The 19,749-nt window shown below is 38.3% G+C and overlaps 1 protein-coding gene across 2 annotated transcripts in view; it reads left to right on the top strand.

Annotated features, from left to right (window-relative positions):
- IPO8 (importin 8) overlaps positions 1-7,870 on the top strand; it is a 45,709-nt gene extending 37,839 nt beyond the window's left edge. The window contains exons 22-25 of one of the 2 annotated variants that reach the window (XM_085324153.1): positions 3,797-4,002; positions 5,451-5,684; positions 6,362-6,478; positions 7,159-7,870. In XM_085324153.1, the coding sequence (XP_085180279.1) occupies positions 3,797-4,002; positions 5,451-5,684; positions 6,362-6,478; positions 7,159-7,256 (655 nt within the window). In that variant the 3' untranslated portion in view covers positions 7,257-7,870. Of the gene's footprint in view, positions 1-3,796; positions 4,057-5,450; positions 5,685-6,361; positions 6,479-7,158 lie in introns of those variants that run through there. The other variant, XM_085324152.1, reaches the window with a different exon arrangement.
- The last annotated feature ends 11,879 nt before the right edge of the window (positions 7,871-19,749 follow it).

The following is a 19,749-nucleotide window of genomic DNA, read 5'->3' as shown; positions in this document are numbered from 1 at the left end:
AGAAATAAACCAGGCAAGAACAGCTCAGAACTCATCATATGACTGTGCATAAATCCAGTACGTCACCATGGATATTACAAATCTGTGAGTGTGTCTATACACTACAGCATAGTGTATTTTTTTCTAAATATATTTTCTACAATTACTTCAAATTGAATAAGGGCAAAGGACTGAAAAGCCGTTTGTAAAAACATTTGCTCCTCACTGCTTTCCACCTTTTCCCTGAGAGCCTGAAATGTGGGCAGAACTTGTGACTTATTCTTGTATTAAAGAATATTCTGTGGAAACTGGGGTGAAAGGAAAACTTAATTTTTGTTTTGAAACAAAAAGATTCTTTTTTTTAAAGCTGTATAAAAGAATTTATTTGTTAGAGRTTTAAATAGTTAAAAATCCAATTTTTCTTGGAGTCATGTATAAAATCTCAAACTTGTACAAGAAAGCAAGGCTGGTTCTGACCTTGTAACTTGAAGGAAATGGCTAATTATTTGCAGTTTGTCCAGGAAGTGCAATGATGTAGTAGAAAGAAACTTGATCCTCACATAAAAGGAGCACAGCATACCAGTAAAGGAAAGGAAAGCTTAGTGATTTACCTTTGAAATACTTTCAACTCAGTTTAAAATACAAAAGATTCTTAGATCTTTTTATCTTGTATTGAAACAAGTGTATTAGCCTCAAAAGGTCCTGCAGATTATGAAGACCACACACAGCTTGACAAAAATGGACTTGCCTTGTAGCTGTGCATTGCACTGACATATGCGCCTCAGAGTTTACATGTTTAGCACTCCAGGCTTAATATGCCATTGAGGGATCAAGCAGAGTCTACGATTGCTAGGGAGGACTATTCTGTGTTGCTGAACAAATAAGTAGGGATCTTGAAGGACAAAGTTCTAAAGAGAATTGTATTGAGGCTCCTTCGTGCAGACAAAAGGATGCTGAAATGGTGAGCGTTTTGGTAGCGAGGGAATGGAAGGATCTTGAAGCCATTCTTTGCCATTACAAAAATACATAAATGATATTAAACTGTTTTGCTTGTTGAATCTTGCTGGTACTTGGTACAGCTGTGGCATGATAGAATGCTGAACTTCTGCCAAAGTGGATGCTTGTCCTCCTGTTGGTCTATCATGACAGGTGGAAGAAACAAGTCTCCTTCTGGCTCAGGTTCACTAAAGATGACTTGATGTCTCAATTTCTGTGGTTTTGCTGGGCCTTCTAATAATGTACATATTCCAAAGACATGTGTTCATTCTTAGAACTTCTTCATTTAGATGCTTGAAAATGGAGTATGAAAAATGTACTGTATTTTTTGGTCATTTGGGCTAATTGCTAATTCCTAATGATGACCTTTTAAACAGCAGTGCTTGAGTCTTCCACTTCGATTTACTGTCCAGAAGAGATAATTTAATATGAAGTTACACCACTGATTGCTCCCATTTCTTGACTTTTTACTATGTTGCATTTTTGAGTTAGCATTACCTGACTACAGGTTATTCAAATGTATTATAAAAGTTAGTGCCAAGTGACAGTAACTACTCTCATGCTTCTTTATACATTTGGGGCTTGAAGAAATTTCATGACTGTGTGAAAATGCAGGATAGAAATCTTATGCACGGATTACAGAGCTTTGATAAGTCTTACATAAAGGTACTGGCAGAGAGAGGAGGTGGAGAACGTTATTTGTGTTTGTACTTACCGTAAGGTTGACCATTCCAAAAAATGTTCACAATGTTGGCATGTGAGCAAATGGTGATTAATTTGTTTTCAAGTAAAYTGTGGTGACTAAGGACTTTAATTTCCTTGAATTCTTATCTTTTAATTTAATTTCTTTTTGCTCTGTAATCAAGATGAAAGCAGACCGTATTCCTCTGATTAAGTTTCCTTCATTTTTGTGTCCTCTTGTTTTTTGCCACTTCCTTTTTGAGAAGAAGTATTTTAATATTGCAGTTAGCAACGATGGAAGGACACTCTTTGCCCACTTTGGTGTGTTTTTCAACATGTGTAGTGGAGGGAAGCAGTCAAACCCAACACGACAAAGCATGTCTTTTAATGCATGTGACATTGTTTTTCTTGGATGGACTTCTGTGGTCATAATGCTATGCATGCTGTTATATAATTTATTGTTACTGTCAACTACTCTGAGAATGGAAACATTTCACTAAGCCATAACAAGACTGACAAAGTAAGTGGTATGATGAATCCTGTCCAGATTCTCAGCCTTGTTTAAGCACGTGTTAAGTTCAGAAAGCTGTAATACATGATCACTTGAATATTATAGTTCAGTAGCATGTCGTGTGAGATCTTTGGTAATGAAATTTTAAGTGTTTTAAAATTACATTTCTGTATTAATTTTTGAAATGATGGCTTAAGCTATCTGATCCCTTGTTTTATTGCTGTTTCTGTTATAGCAGTATGGGCTCTCATGCACATCTTCATAGCTTCCTCTCTCTCAACTTTTATCTTCATTCCAAACAGACTCTACCAAGAGTCTGGAGGATGGCCATTCTCTAGCAGTTGGAAACATTTGAAAATGCTGTAAGGGGGCTCCCCTGCTCCCTTGCTTTTCTGCCATGTTCTGTTGCAGCTGTGCTAGCACTGCTATGCTAGTGCATAGATGAAGATTTCCTAGATCAACTGATGCATGAATGCAGGAGGAAAAGAACTTATATAGAAGCCAGCTCTGGAGGTTTACGTTGTTTCTGTAGGGCCATTTTTGCTGGAGCTACTTGTCCTGCAGAAGACTTGCACAGATGCTGTTGGTATCAAATTGAATAGTTCAAACAAAACAACCTCCTCTGAAGCGCTAAACAGTAAAATACCAAGATGTTAAAGAAGATTGGAATACTGGTGTTTCCAGTATCCTGAAGTAGAGCCAAAGACTATCTGTAGAGGCAGTTAGAGAATTTTTCCCTGGCTTGTTTGCAAATGACTTCTGTTTGTAGAACTCAGAATAAATCATTATTTTTAAGAGCATAGGTTCTTACCTAGTTTCCTGACTACAGCATCATAAAAATCATTCTGCTAGTTATTCCATGTATTTCTCTCCCTAATTTACCTATAGTTTGTTTGTTAGTTTATGTATTTTCCTGTGGTTTACTCATCTGCTAAGTTCCCCATTTGAGTGTGCTACTTGTTATTCTTGACAATTATTTCTCTGCTCTTGCTGGAGTTAGCAGTATGTCTCAAGTTAATATCAAAAATTGAACGTGTAATACAGCCATTCTGATGGACTGCTCATAAATATATTTAAATACAGCAAGCCCTGTGTCATTCCATAACAGCACCCTACAATTCCATGCATCCTTCTTCTTGTTACTCTTTATTCACAGTCTTTTTGCTAATCTCAGTCCCTGCAACAATGCTCCTATCTAAGCCAGTGCAAATTAATATTCCATCTTACTGAATGGTGATAACCTGTATCAAATGTTTTACTAAAGACAAGGTACTTTACATAATCATTAGACAGTATTTATTTAGCATAACAAACTTTGCATAGCTTATTTAGCGTAACTAACAGTTGTCCCAGGAATTTGGCCAGTGCTTGAAAGATAGGTAATTGTTATCGAGTACAGTRTCTTTCAGTGGGAACTTGCGTTTAGAACAAAAGAAATAATGTATTTAGGAGTTTAAAAGTGGAYTTAGGACAAGTGATCTCTATGACATCGTCTCTGTCTTTCGCCACAGCAAGTACCAGGACTTTTAGCTGAAGTAGTGCTTAGGAGTGGAGCAGCAATATTATTTTTCTCTGCATATCTATGCAGTGGAAATCTGCTTTTTGTCTAACAAGTGTGTGTTGTTTTAGACTCCATGACAGAAAGATGTGTATAATAGGACTTAGCATCCTAATGGAATTGCGGAACCGACCACCTGCAGTGGATGCTGTGGCTGCGCAGATTGTCCCTTCAATCCTGCTCCTCTTCCTGGGCTTAAAACAAGTTTGCGCCTCACGAGAACTCACAGAACATGAGGATCATGCTAAAGATGAAAAACACGTTGCAGAAGATAATGGTAAAATCTCCCCTTTTCACATTGTGGATTTTGTCTGGATTTAATTTAAAGGGGGTAAGAAACAGCAGTTCCTTTCTAAGACTCATTAGTCTGCTGAAAATAGCTAGGCTTACTGCGTGCTTGAAAGATCACCTCAGGAACTGATTTTTGCTCCCAAAATGTAATCAAAAGCCCTATTTCAACGTATAATAGCTAACACTGTGAAAGGGCAGTTTTAGTTTAGAAATAACAATAAAACTTGCAGTCCACTGTGCTGTTTTGTTAATGCACTGCATCCATCAACATCCAGAGTGTTCTCACATAGATAGCAGGAGTTTGCCAGTGATTTGGCCATATTCTTGATTGCTGGAAAGAAACTGTTCCTGGTGGCCAGCTATTTTAAAGACCTGTTTTAGTCAACTTTGAAAGAAATCCTGGCAAGTTGTCTTTGTCCAGATGAAAGGTGGCACTCTGATWTGAAAAGTGGGTTTTCAGACAACTGAAGGTTCCTTGCATAGACAGACCTCTTATTGCTGTGGCTGGCAGGAGGAAAAAACTCTCCAAGGAATATGTGAGAAAAGGAGTTTGAAGAGTAAATCTTGGACAACTTTGTAGGTAGATATGGGTGAATCTATTTTGCTTGCAATAGGAAATAGATGATTTGAGGTCTGAAAATCAGGTTTAAGCAGATTATATAATCATTGAAATTTCGTGTATGGTTGTTTTGTAATGGCATTACAGAATTTTTTCCAATGCATAAGAATACAGTATGGAAACTGCATAATAATTTTCAAATCTATGTGCTCTGGTTCAGTTCCTCTGATTGTTGCAGATGTGTCATCTTCATTCTGTCTATCATGTTAATGCTGGAAGAATTGAAGATTTGGAATTAGAGGGGAGATTTTTTTTTTTAGCTTGTTTATAACTCAAGTATTTTTCCTTAAGTGGGAAACAGCAATTTTTATAATTGCATATTGGAGTTGGTTTTAATCCAGGGTATAAAAGTTTGATAAACAAGATGGAAAGTAAAGCTAAAAAAGGAGCATGCTGAAGAACAGGCAGGACTTCTGGAGTGTATCTAGTTTTCTCTTTATTTTATGTCAATTTGTAAAGTACATGCAAGATTTTATTTGTTYATCATTTAAAGAGCACAGTAGTGGGACACTATTGTAGACAAATATGCTCAATTTCAAGATTCTATGATTATGCAGTGACCATGCACACATGAAAAAAAGAGGTTAGTGTCACATTCCCCAGTTCTTGATAGAAAAAGAAGTGTTACTGATATTGAATGTAGGAAACATTTTAACAGCTTCATTGCTCCACTTCTTGTAAGGGGCAGGCGTATTAACAGAGGGTTTTTTGTTTCAGCCAAAAAGATAGATTCAGTTGTTGTTCTTCATTCATCAGTCATTGTTTCTTAATAATTTTAAAACTTTATTTTACAAAATAAGTTAATGCTTTTGCAGAAGAAATACCAAGTGATGAGGAGGAGACAAATGAAGTGAGCCAGGCGATGCAAGAGAACCATGGTGGAGGGGGTGGTGATGGTGGTGGTAGTGGAGAGGAAGAGGACGATGATGATGATGATGACGACTGGGATGAAGATGCTTTGGAAGAGACTGCCCTTGAAGGGTTCAGCACACCGCTTGACCTTGAAAATGGTGTTGATGAATACCAGTTTTTTGCACAAGCACTTTTAGGTATGTATATGCTAGTTGGCAAAATGCTATAACGTCATGAAATAGTTTGGAGATGTCTATGATCATCATTGGTGAAAACCCTTTTCTGTGTTATGAGTAATGATTTAGATTATTGAAACTGAAAAAATGTGATTTTTATGTTCTAATACTAGTCCAAAAATTGTTTGGCTAACAACTACCACAAAAAGCAGATGGTAGCAAAAACAGCCTGAGACTAATTCTCTTCATGTTCTCTTTCAGATCAACCACAGCCTAAATAAGTGGGTCTCAGTCACTAGAGAGAATCCTATATATAGAAACRTTTGTCACTGTCTAGGTGTTGAAATCCTAATGGAAAAAATGATTTTCTCCTTCTCCAGAGTGTTTTACAAACTGTGCTGTTTTTATTTTTGATATGAGTCTTAAATTAAGAGATTAACTTCATCATTGTCCATGAATAATGGCCACATTGTTAATTCACTGTTTCAGAAAGCAGAGCATGTAATTAAGTTCCCCAAAATGGATTGCTTCTATTACAGTGGGATTCTGTTCTAACCGACTGATACGAATACTAGATCTTTTCAGCAGTGCACATTCTGTTTTTAAACCAAATAGGGATTCTGTGTGTTTCGTTTTGTTCTGAAATGGACTTTCCATTTAAGCTGGTTGTCACTTTTCATCCATTCCTGTTTTGACAGCGGTGCAGAGCCGAGATGCAGGCTGGTACCATTCGCTGACAGCACCTTTGAGTGAGGATCAGAAGAAGCAGCTGCAGGAAATTTATACATTAGCAGAACACCGGCGAAGTGCTGCAGGTGAGTCACTTCTCCTGAACTATTTTGTGTGTTGCAGAGCTGTTGGAACTCCATCTAATCTGTAACAACAGGGAGAATGAATTTTTATGCTAATTGATGTGAATCATACAGGAGACCTGAGAAGTRTGAGTAGGAAATTGTGCCCGTATTATCCCTTGCCTTGAAGTGTGTGTTATTCAGAGATTACTGTTGCCTCTAATTAATTGCCTCCTCGTTGACATGTGCTGCTGTTTGGACAGAGTCCAAACAATTTTTTCACAATCTGGCATTTGAAATGAAGAGCAAATGAAGGCAACACCTAGCTGTCAGCCAGTCATTTAATGTAGATCATTGTGCGCTTAACGTCTTTTTAACCACTAACATTAGCTTCRCAATTAGAGTAAGGCTTTAGAAGTTTAGAAAGCTTGCATCATTGAAGATAACTTCTAATTTAATCAAGAAGCATGTAGAATAATATCACATACAATTATTTTGTAATGGATTAATTTCTCAATTCTGCTGTAGAGATGCATGTATTTATGTATTTAAAGAAAATCTGAGTGTAATTTATTGCTGTCAGTGCATTTAGGGAATCAAATTTTGACTCRGCAGCTTTCCATTCTTAGTTGAACTGTATTATCTCTAGCAAAAGTGTTCTCTGTAGACCATTTTTCATATCCTTTTCCTTCTTTGAATTCTAGAGACTAAGACAATAGAACAACAAAGTGGCTACACATTTGACAACAAAGGACTGATCACAGCATTTAACTTTGCTGGAAATAATCCCGGTGGCAACTGAAGAAGAAACTGCAAAGGTCAATGGGAAGGGTTTCATCGTTACATTTTATCATCATGACTTCTGAGTGATAGGGGAGGGTAATTTAATGCTGCTGAAGGTTTCTTGGAGTATAGCAGTGTGCTTCCCACACCAGAATGCTCTTTCTAACCAGCTACTGTAATGTACAAATTCTTGTGGTGTTTTTATAATTTGATGGACTGAAAAGGAAACATTTGTCTTCAAGGAACCTGAATGACTGAGAGGGGGCCAGGTTGCATCTAATTGAGTTGCACTTCTCAGGTTTTTGCTGTGCAGAATTGATAGATTCATATGGATAACAGTGCCTTCTGTTGTACGTGGATTGCCTGAACAAAAGAATTTTGGAGTGCATTATAATTTTTTAAGTGTAAGGACATTTCTAGATACACTGTAAGCCTTGGGTCCATGTTTTCCTGTTATCTGCCTTTTACGACATAATTTAACTGTTGGTTGCATATACGTTGCTGGATTCAGAATGTTATCTCATCTTCCCTATTTGGTGCAGACCAAATGTGTATAGGGAAGCATCTGTTGTAGTTGTAAAGCATACACTGGCGGTGTGAAACTGTCTTAACAAAATGCAGATTTTCCCTTGATACAGTGGTTTTAATTTATTTCCCGTAGCCATGAAATCAACTCACTTGAGTTATAATGGCACACATGACCTGGCAGGTTTGTATCCTAAATCTACATTGATGTTAGCTTCTGCCTGCAAAAGTGGTGTGGCCCTTGCATGTAGATGTTCTACATGACAATTTTTTATCTCYTGTATTTTCACTGAATATTGGATTTTATTTGGGCTCCTGTAAACTGCTTTTCTGTTTTAATTCATTCATTACCATTCCAGTGGTAGTACTGAACAAAGTAGTACAAAATATTTACAATATTTTATTTATCTCAGTAGAAGGAAAAACATCTCCAAAACTTTTCTTCTTATTATCTTACACTTCTGTGATTGACTTTCTGCTCTGCGTTCCAATTGGCTCTTCTTGTCCCATGCTGAAATTTAATAATTTGCCAGATTTTTTTTGTAAATCTCAAAGATTGGTTTCTCATAAATTCAAATACGTATTACTGGACCTTTGTGAATATGTTCATGTAGTGAGAAACTTATATGAGAAATCTGATTTGGATAGGTACTCCTTCTCTAGATCTACTGGGATCACAGTGGCATAGACTAAATAAAGAGGCGTACTTCAGAAAGTGTAAGCATCTTGAAGCTTGGATTGGAGACTTTTTAATCCAGGTTTGGTCTCTATATGTTAATTTCTTTGTGACTTAAAWATGTTTACCAAGCAATGTTAACCACATGTGGATAAATATTTCTTTGGAGCAATGCCTCAACTGAAAAGTCAAAGCCCTTCCTTTACCCTCATCAAATTTTCAGCAATTGCAAAGAATTGCAGATTGCTGGCCCTGCTCTGTGCTGAAGCTTTCATTTTTTATAGATGTGTCAGAGTAATAATATTTCAATCTAATAAATCTGAAGCTCTCTACTCCCTGGCTTCAGGACAAGGCCATAGTGTTTCTGTCTTTCTCCTTGCCCCATAACCTGGAATCTCCTCCTGCTCACACTTACAGAACGGGAGGTTCCTGGCTGCTTTCTGTGTTTCTGAGTCTTTGTGTCAGACTCTCTCTAGCGCTATTCTCTGCTGCTCCTTTTTTTTTTTTTTTTTCCCCCCACAGTAGCTGCAGAATAAATGGCCCTGGTTCATGTAGGTTTTTCCCTGCTGCTATTCATTCAATAGCAACAGTGAAAATTTCCCTCTTGTAGATCTGTTGTACATATAGAAAACTGTGAGAGCACAGGGTCTGGATTTTCAAAACTAAACAATACATTGAATGGCATTAGACTGACAGGCTCTTTAAGCTCAAAGAGCAGAGAGCAGGGCCTCACACCTTTATTTTAAAAGTTAGGCCATGAAAATCACTGGTCACTTATGCTAATTTAGTATTGACTGAAATGGTATGACGATGTTACGTCAAGTTTGTTGGTGAATTTCTCAGAAACCACAGAAGTTCTGAAATCATTCACAAGTTTTAAAAGTGTTTTTTGGAACTAAAGGTTTTTGGTGACTTCTGTCTTACCTGGCAATGGAAGTTAAGAGGTAGGCAGGTGAAATGTGTAAGGCCTTTATTAATTTATTTATAAAAATTAGACTATCAAGTGAGATTTCTTTTAAAGCCCCTTTTCCCTCTCTACTCTGACATGCAGAGTAGAAAAGGAATTTATTTTTCTTCTGCTAATGAGGTTGCCTGTACAGTCACAAACTAATATTTAAGAATTAATGTGTTCAAGGAAAAATCTGCTTTTGCCACAGCATCATCTTTGTGCCACTCAGCTGAACTATGGCTGCTCCCTATTTCTGCTTCTTGTATACTTTTCCAGTCAACTGCCAAGAAAATTTCATCCAGATGTTTCTTACAAGGAGTTTAATCATCAGCATGGAATTAGGAGTCTTTGTTGACTTATTTTGCAGCTGAGGTCAGAAATGTCCGAGGGGATGGCATGTAAAAGGGTTAAATGCCCTTCCTTTCCCAAGAGATTCATGAGCAACTGTTTCTACTGGCAAAAGCAAACATTAATTATTTTGTTCCTTTTTTGAAAGGAATTTCATCCAAGAAGATTTATTGGGCTCTAGCCTCCCCTTTAACATATGGTTCTCTTTTAACATGATAAATATCCGTTTGTACATGATCATAAATAGTAATGGATTTTAAGGATTTCTTCCTGAGTTGTGTCCAGCTTTGTACTACATTAAAGGGAGAGCAACACAAATGTGCATTACTGTCTGACTTTGAAGCCAAGGTAATCATTGAATTTCAAATACCAGCAAAGGCTAACCAAGCGTGATTTAGTTGCCATTGGAAATACAGTCATGAATGTACTGTAAAATAAAACAAAAGCTGATAACCAGTGACCTATGTTGCCCCGTGCCCATGTTCCCAGAGTATGAAGGTAACTCGTATGGGCACCATGGGGACTTTACATATGAAATTAGCATTGTATGGGTTATAATCATAGCAAATATTGACTTATACGATAAGCTTTTTTTTCAGATAAAATTAACTGATCGTGGGGTTTGAATTTCAAATGTTGTTTTGTCACTCCTAGAAGGAAAATGAGAGTCACCACGTGTTTTTGTTGCTTCTTGTTGCTCTTTTTCTTTCACAGTTGAAGTATGTGGTTTGCTTATATAACAAAGCAAAATGGCCAACTCCAGGAAGAGAGAATATCAAGCTAAGGGAAAATAAAAAACAAAACAAACAAACAAAACCATGCTCAGTCTGATTGAAATGGATGTGCTTCAGGAGATTAAGTGACMCAATAATATGTTGATATTCTTTGCTTTATGGGGGAATGGTGCCTGTGAGCAGTTGGGGAGATATGAAATGAACTGCTGTAAGATATGCCATTTGCTCATGAAGTGCAAGCAGTTTGTGTCTCTGATTTCCACTATATATTGTAGATGAGAGAAAGTAGGACAGTAGCGGAGTTTTTGTCTTTATAAGGCAGGAGTTTGTCTTGAGACTTTTGTGAGCCGAAGGGATTGTAGACAACACAAATGATCAGCTATCTTTTGTTTCTAGAACACATTTTAGCCCATTTTGCTCCCTCCCTTCCTTCCCCTTGCCTAGCATTATGTTATCAGACGTTTCAGGGAATATTCTAAATATCTGAAAAGATAAAGCTTAAAGTTTTTAAAGTGCTTTTGATCATGAAGCTTGCAGTCTCTCTGTTACATGTGTGTCTACAGAACAAAGTCTCTCATTTGACATGTACAGCTGATACAGAAATATAGAAACCCCTTATCTTTGCAGTTTGAGAGGAGCAGTTCTGTGATTTACTTCTTAATGTGGGTGGATCTTAAAATGATGCTTTGAAATATCCACACATGGTACTTAAATTTACTCAAAGGATAGGTAAGAATGCACTATGTAATGGAGTACGTAGGATTAATTGTGCTATACACCCTAGTCAGTCTTCTGAAAATGTTAGGCARTCTGGTGGCCAGCTCCTCTCAGATCTCTGCCTCTGAATGAGGATATTCTTCCAAGTCCAAGAGGCCCTGTATCTCTGCAGGTGGACARAGAATCATATTTTCCTCATCACAGCAAAGCATACAGCAGGTACAGCTACTGACTTTTTGAAAGGATGAGTGAAAACAGCACTCTTTTCTTTTGGATGTCAAGTCTTACCCCAAACAGATGGGATACAGTAGAAATGGACATTCCCAGTGTGTTGAAGGAAGCCAAACACTATTCCAGACGCCATGAAGCCTTAGCAGAAAGCCATATTGTAAAGGGGATAGAGAAACAGGCTGAGCTGCTTGTTTTAGGCATCTCTTCAACTGCTATTACTGCTGTAAGCAAACCACATTGTAAAACAGAAGAGTACTAAAGCAGTGATTGTGCACTAGCCAGGTAGAAACTTCCCTGGCCTGTGGATCTCATCACAATATTCACTGCAAATGCACTCAGATGCTTTTAAAATTGAATACGCAACATCTTTCCACCTGTTGGTACCCTGAATTTGACAACTGTTAATGAAAGGTGAAAACTTAGTGTGGTTTTTCCTGGCAGAGAACAGGTCTACAAAAGGTCTGGGAACCTCTTGTCCTAGAAGCTGGCTGATGTGCAGTTGCCTAGGGGAGACAGTGGCATTACAGCCTTTCTTAAAGACTGTCAGCATACCTCCTGAAAAGCTACCTAAAAGTGCTGCATGTCAAGGGAGCCAAGGGACCAACCACTCCCTGACTGGTTTTGGAGAATAGTGATTCAAAGACAACCTCCAGGCATTTGTAACTGTGATGATGTAGGAATTGAGAAAGTATCCATTTAAATGGAGGTGGTGTGTTTGATATGATTTTAGATCCTGCACTGTTTCTAATTTTGCCTGGGTCTTCTAGGCAAGTGCTCCAGAATTTTGTGCTGTAACTTTCTCCAGGAAGAGAATGTGCTTGACTTCTTGGGCAGTCCTAAGTTTAGGACAATGCTTTGAACTCAGTGAGGATCAGAAGGTGATTTTGGTTAGAAGATGATAGTTATCTGTATCAGGGAAAATGAAGTGGAAGCTGAATACCGGTGCTGAGATTCTTTTAATAGGCGCACAGAAGGTCACAATTTTAAGTGMTTGGCAATGTGCATGCTGTGGTAGGAGATGTACTTTCAGATGCATCGATTTCTCCAGTGTGAATTTCCATAGTGGCAGCTGTCCTGAGGCAACTGGAGAGGACTGCTCAGGGATTGCCTGCTGGAGCATTCTGGATTATGCAGTATGCAGTCAAATGCAAAATCTGAAAAATGATTTAATAGGTGAAGTTTTGGAGCAACAAAACCAAGTGTTTCCTTTGAATGTGATTTTAATATTATCTCCAGTTATGTTTAAATTTTCATGTTTCTTGCCCTCACTCCAAATGCAMGATTACCACATGATGTGTAGGCCTACTGATTTTTCACAGGACTGTTTGCCATTTAAGATGTTTTTTCAGAACTGTCTCTTATTTTGAAGTATGTTCAACATGTTTGTGTTAGTAAAATTGCACATATCCCTCTTTCACTGCTTTCCACACACAGAGATCTTGGAAATGGATCTAACAAGAAGAAGAAGAAGAACAGTGTTTTGAAAGGAGAAAATTATGCATAGGCAGGTTATTTTTAGAAAATAGTACTGTGGACTCTGAAGAAARTATGAAACTAGATAAATACACAAGAGTGCACAAGGTAAAGAAATGAATATAAAAAATATAAATGAAACTCCATTCTTTGATCACAACTGTAATGTTTTGCTTTTTCTTTGCCAAATAATGTGTGAAAATGGCTTTGGATTGCATATACTGTTGGTAATATGCTTAACATAAATTGCCTGAAATATTTTTGGGCTCAGAAAGAGGGCATGCAGATTTCTTTTGCGTATTAAAAGAGATACGAGTCTATGCCTGCAGTGACTAGAGGGCGACCACTTTGTGCTATGTTAGCAGATTGGATTTCAGGATCATCACCTTTGTTAGAGGCCTAAAATACAACACTGCGTTGTCTTTGAGGGCAAGAATTAACAAATGCTAAACATGCATTGATGACAAGAAGAACCTTTTCCTAACTTAAAGAGTTCTGTACAGTGTTCTTTTAAAAGAAAAGCCTTTTTAAAATAGTAATAAATCTTATTGTTTAGGTCGAATGTTACATCTGTTGTGCATTTATATGGGAGGAGTTATATGTCTTTAAAAAAAAAGTGTAACATGCCACCTACCAAGGACCTCAATCTCATTTTATAGCCATTTTATAGCCTCTCTTCATATAGCCATAAAACTTATTTGCAAGAGCACATCAGAATTAATTTTTAACAAATGTGTGCTTTACCCAAAGTGAGTGTGTTCATTTGTGTAGCAGTGGGTATGCATTAATCTCAGACTTGCTATGACTGCTACTCACATGCATGATTTGCCTGTGAAAGAGCAGAATTGACATATGAAGTACATGAGACCATGAATAATCATACAAATACAATTTTCCAAAATATCAAAATAATGAAGATACTAATCTTGCATTCCTGTGAAAGGGGATTGCATTAGAGCTTGGATCAGTCCTCTATGCATGGAATTCATAAAAATGATAGTTTTATCCAGTCTCCACAGGACAAGAGATTAATCTCGCTGAAACAGCGAGCCTGGTGTTTACATCAATGGAGTATTTCCCTTACTATGAGTTGTAGAAGTAGCCTGTTTGCTGGGTTGTACTGATAAACCTTCCCTTTTTTGTGCAGGGCTCATGATTGCTAAAGTGCTTTTGCAAATCCCTCACAGTATCTCTAAGAGCAGTGGTTAGTAGTGGTGCATTTTTATAACGGGGGAGGTTGAGTCAGTGTAGTTTGCCCAAAGCAACAGAAGTGTTGCTTTCTGTTGCAGCTGGCATGAGAGATTAAAATCCTGGCTCTGCTGAGGTGCCTGGGAGTTTTGCCATTGGCTTTAATGGAGCCAGGATTTCACCCAAGAAATTTGCTAGGTTCTAGTGTCTGGATCACTGTTAATACCCTTCAGAGAGGCTCTGCCAGAATGCACTTCATTTGTGAAATTGCTTAGTAACAGCCTCTATTGAGCTGCAATTTTAATCTGTGTAGCAGTGACATTGGTTAATTTTATCCTGTGTGGATGGCTTGGTGTGAAGAGTTCTGTCAAAAAATGGTTCTCAGCTATGTGATGGATGATACGCCAACTGTCAGTCCCTCTGGAGGCTTTGAAGTGAGCTTGATCACTTGGGAGCAGAACTCCAGGTGACCTGCAGTATCATGTACATTGTGCATAGGCATTTTGTGCAGCCTAGAGCCTCTCTGCAGGTATTAACAAACATGCTGGCTCAGCTGTATGTTCTAGGTTGACTGCCAATTGTAGCAGACTCTGTAAAGAGGATATTTTTGACAGTAGTAACTGTATTGTTCTCATGCTTCCTTCTGCCCTCTGACAAAATGTTGATCTTCTTATAGCCAGAGTTGCATTCTTAAGCTGAATTCTAACTCCGAAACACTTAAAATGGGAATTAATTGATTTTTTTTTTTGGGGGGGGGGGTAGGAAGCGGGGGAGAGGCAATGGAGAGGTGTTAATCCCCAGCAAGAGGAAGAATGATCAGTTTTTGCTTTGTCTTGGCATCAAGTATGTAGAATTGCTAATTTAAATGATGTATTTGATGAAATCTCTGGGACTTTAGCCACTCCCATTTCAGTTTCTAGCAAATTTATGTTTCGTTTGATAGAGTTAAAGCTACATGGATTTGTGTGCATATCAGGAAACTCTCCATAGTCATATAAATGGAATTCAGGATACAAAATTATTATATAGCCTGGGAAGGTCATATCCATTTATGAATAATGATTTTTTTTCCTTTATTATTAATATAGTGGCCTTCTATCTCCCAGCACCTTGTATGGCAGAGGATGCAACTGCAATAAATGACAGTGGCTGCAGCTTCAAAGTCTCCCTGCTTTATTAAATGTAAATAATCCGTGCAGTCCTTTTTAGTACAGTGTGCTTTGCCTTGCACCTGATTCTATGCTGATTGGTTGTTGTGCACAGTGCCACGATGGGTTGCACCRTTACGTAGGGGTTTGCTAGGTTCTAGGATCTGGATCACTGTTCCAGTGGACAGTGTTCCAGTCCCTACACCTGTGGGGTCACTCTTTTTACTTCAGCAGCAGTTGTGACTGTACTCTGAAAGAGCTGTATGTGTATGGAGAAAGCAAACCCTGTGTCACTTTTTCCTCTTGCTCAAGGCGTCGTTCTGGAGGATGCAAGAGTTGAACAAGACTTCAATAGGATAATCAGAGGACACCATAATGTATCTGAATGTGTACTGAACAAAACCAGCTATCGCCATTTGCTTCTGTGTTAGGACCGCTCAGAAATCTGTCAGCATGAAGCAAGATTGAATGGCTACATGGAGTCTGGTTCCTCAGTACAACAAGGATCAGGACTGTTGAATTCTACTGAATAGGAACTCAGGGTATACAGCTAGATTAGCTCAGCTGATACTACTGTGTTGAAGAAGTACTGGCAGGATCTGCATACATTAGTGTGGAGGAAAAAAAATCTCGTGGCCAAATGAGAAACCGTGCCCAAGAACTTCCCCGAGCATTAATTTCACTGGGAAAACAAACGTGGAAGTTACTCCGAGAAACAGGTATTATTCCTAATGTTCAGGTACAGAATATTTATCAAATAGTTTTCTTAATCAAAATGATTACTACTCTTATAAAGGTAAGTTTCCAGGTAGAATAAGGTAAAGAGGTTGCTAATATTTTCCCATTGTGCTCTTTCTACCTCTAAGTACAGCTGATTTCAGAACTCAGGACTGTTTGATCTGCCAGGCTGGAGGAATTTTCCTGAGTTGCCAAAGGTTGTCCTTTCTTGAGAAGGAAAGAATTATGTGTATTCTCAAGCTACCTTGCTTCTTGTGGTTACTTCTTTATGACTGTAGTGAATGGAATTTTCTGTTACTGACTGATTGATACTACTTCTAATAAAATGCACATACTGAAAAACAGCTGCTACTGGGTGACTGAAGTAGCACCTGTTTGTGGTTACAAATCACACCTTGTTGCCTATCACAGAAAGGTGGAGGAGAGTGCTTATATTTATGTTCCCTCAACTCTGATAAGATTTTGTTACCCTCTCACTTCTGTATCTATTATATAGCTTTATGATGCAGTGATCTTTCAGGGTGTAAGGATATCTCTTAGCTCTTCAGCTTTTGTTTTTTGTAAACACAGAAATATTCTCATTTAATTGTGATTTTGGATTCCTCTGTCTTCCTCCTCTCATGCACACGACTCTTGGGACTTGCTACTGTTTGTGGCTGTCATAGACTGAATTAGCAGGAAATGCAGAATGAAGCCAGATTTTTCTATGAATAGCTATTACCACAAAATATAGAATATTAATTATGATATTCCCTTACTGTTCTTTTTTCTTCTTTACAKAGGCTATTATATAAAACATTTTTTAAAAGGTCTTGAACAATTTTTGTCTGTATTTCAGGATCCAATTACTGAATGAATTTATTTCAATGATTGAATGAGATTTTGTAACTGTTATAGCAGGTTGAGGAAGATATAGAAAGCATAACGTTAGCTTGGTTATGACAGTAAAGACAGAGTATTATTTCATAAAGTAAATGCTCAGTTTCCAGCATGATGTTTTTGCTCTGTTCCTCATTTAGRAAAAAAGGGGTTAATTTTCTTTAACATTTCATTTTTGGTGGGGGTAGTAGTTGATGTTTAATTCCAGATTTTTCTTTATGCCTGTTCTGCTGCATAAAAAAACACCAGCTACTTCAACGTAATGTCGGAGGACGTATGCTAGTTTATTTTGTTGCCATCTTTGTGGCTTTCATCCAAGGTCACTTATATGGGAGGCCGGAGTCCAAGATTTATTCTGCTCTAGGAGATTGCCTAAAGTGACACTAACAATTTGTAATCTGATTAATTTCCAAAGCCATGTTAAAGCACTGGAAAGTATTTCATCCTCTCTTAAATGGGTTCTGTTTTACAGTGTAATAATTTTCTACAATACCGTTTCTTTCTATTTTTATAGTATCCCCTTTTTGATTAAAGACTGGGGAAAGAATGACCAATTATGTATATGACCTTTAATGATGAGGGTGACCACTCACAAGTGTAGCCCTAGTGGGGCAATGAGAGAAAAAAAATAAGCATGCTACCAGATTTTAGGCACCTGGCTTGGGTTAGGAGGCTGATCTTGCCAGGCTGTTGTAAGAGAGTCAGGGACAGGCAGAAATGTGCTTCTAAGCCATGGGCTACTCTGAATGATGCTCTGGCAGAGTCTGCTTCCTTCTCCTTCTTTCAGAGAAAGCTTATGGAAAGGAGCTATCCAGGTCAGGTAGATAAGCCTGCTACTTTGAGTACATCCCTGGAGGAATTATCTAGATGAGGAAAGAGAAACAGGAGAATTATAACCAACAGTAAGTATAAAAGTTTCCTCTTTTTGTTTGCTGACTGGGTGCTAATATRCAGTCAGTTTTGTTGGTGCTCATACATAAGAGAGGTTCTGAAATGTGAGAGTAATTTAATGCACATGTTTTGTCTCAATAAGATAAATGGCAGGCTTTCCTTGCCCAGGGTCTGAGCTGTAGCTTTTTTTTTTTATTTATTTTACGGTGTGATATGTTGCATTAATTGCACCATCTGTTGTGACATTTTTGATACTTTTTTTTTGTCTTTTATTGTGGATACTCCAACCCAAATAAATGATATTACAACATTCAGAAAGTTTGTCAGCTGCATTCAGGTCACCAGTGCATCAGTGAGTGCTATGAAAAATAATCTATGAACACAGAGAAGTTGTAGGACCTTGAAAAAAGGCTGTCAGCAGGAACACTATCAGCTGTACTGAAGCACCCAAAGGTATGTAAGGTTCTGATTAGAAGTGACTGATTGTGGTGAAGCCCTTCACATGTGTTGTCCAGATCCTAAGCTTTCTGTTGAATGTTTGCCTATCCTTTAGCATTAGGGGAAGACKCTAAAGACAAATACCTCCTGCTCAAAGCAGGGTCAGCTCAGTTCAAGTTACTTAAGACTTTATCTAGTCAGTCTTGCTGCTCTTTCTGTAGGATGGGTAGGCAGGGGGGAATGGGTTAGCAGTCACAGAGCAGCTTGGCTGGGCTCTGTGGGCAGAGATTATTAGGAGGGCAGGTATTTGTCTTCTTCAAAATGTGATTATGGACAATAATCTTGAATGAAGTGGCTCTGCATCTGGCAGGCAGAGGAGAATTAACCTTTGCATTTGAAGGGAAATGAGCAGCAAAAGCAATAAGCATTAGGCATGCATCCCACTACTGTACAATTTCTAGCCCTGGAGATCAGTGCTTGCTTGAACTGCCATTAGCTACGTTTCTGAGGGTTTGTCACATCCTCAGAGCAGTCCCAAAGATGAAGGAGTGTTCTATGCTACGTTTAGAAATGCTACTGCTTAGGAGGTAAAAATCAAAGAGATTGTGGATTGGAGTGGATACGAGCATCTATTAGCGTATTTCAGCAATGATTGTTCTTAGGTCTGTTTTCTTATGGTTGTGTGCCCTTCATCTGAGCAGAAGCAGAGGGCTGACTTCTCTGCAAATTTGGCCATGTTGATAGCAGTCTATTCCATTGACTTCAGTGGAGTTGCTATCTGATGGAGAGATACTRTTCATTTCTTGTGTTAGTTATTCTTTTGTATTTGCTCATGTTGTTCCTACATTTCCTGTATCAGCAGATGTCTGGTGCGTTCTGCTTGTGGAGGGAAGGAGGTGGTGGCTGAATAYAAGAGGGAACACCCCTTGTGACAGAGAAAAGATCTAAGCGTGAAGGAGGCAGATAAATGGAGAGATCTCTGGAGGTTTCAAGCAGGTGAATTTTCTCAAACTTTTCCAAAATGGCCAAGCCTATTAGTGAAGGAAGAAAGACTGGATTAGGGGAATATGGACTTTGGAAAGTTGAGAGAGACATCAACAGTCATTTGCTTTGGCTATGTTAATGCAGGCTTTAAAGTATGCTACTGACCCTGAAACTATTTGTTCAATCTTAATATAGAGATGTGAAGCCAGCACAGCTGTGCCTTCTGTTTTCCAGCTTTGCCATCAGTTTTTGCTTCTTTGCAGTGATGCAGCAATGAGAGATGCAGATGTGTTATTTCCTTACAGATATACTGGAAAATCAGGTAGGAGAGACAAGGATATGGGAAGATTTAGGTAAAAATGCAACAGTGAGGCAGAGGGAGGCACAGTTCCATGCAAGTTTATGGAGAAGATAGAGGGCTATTAGTACAACTAGAGTCCGTGTTTTTGCCTTTTTTTTTTTCATTAAAAACATCTATAACTCTCTCCTAGATTCCAAGTGTAGTTTATGAAGGAAATGATTTTCCTGTGGTACCACGCCCGGGTCTCCCCATAGAGCCTAGCCTTCAAGTTCAGGTACAGCTCTGCCACTAA

The sequence above is a fragment of the Rhea americana genome, unplaced genomic scaffold, assembly GCF_003343005.1.
Source record: "Rhea americana isolate MKP2758 unplaced genomic scaffold, rheAme1 scaffold_9, whole genome shotgun sequence".
In the NCBI taxonomy this organism is placed as follows: Eukaryota; Metazoa; Chordata; class Aves; order Rheiformes; family Rheidae; genus Rhea; species Rhea americana.
The sequence above is the reverse complement of the archived record's forward strand: the minus strand, read 5'-3'. Positions and strand labels throughout refer to the sequence as shown.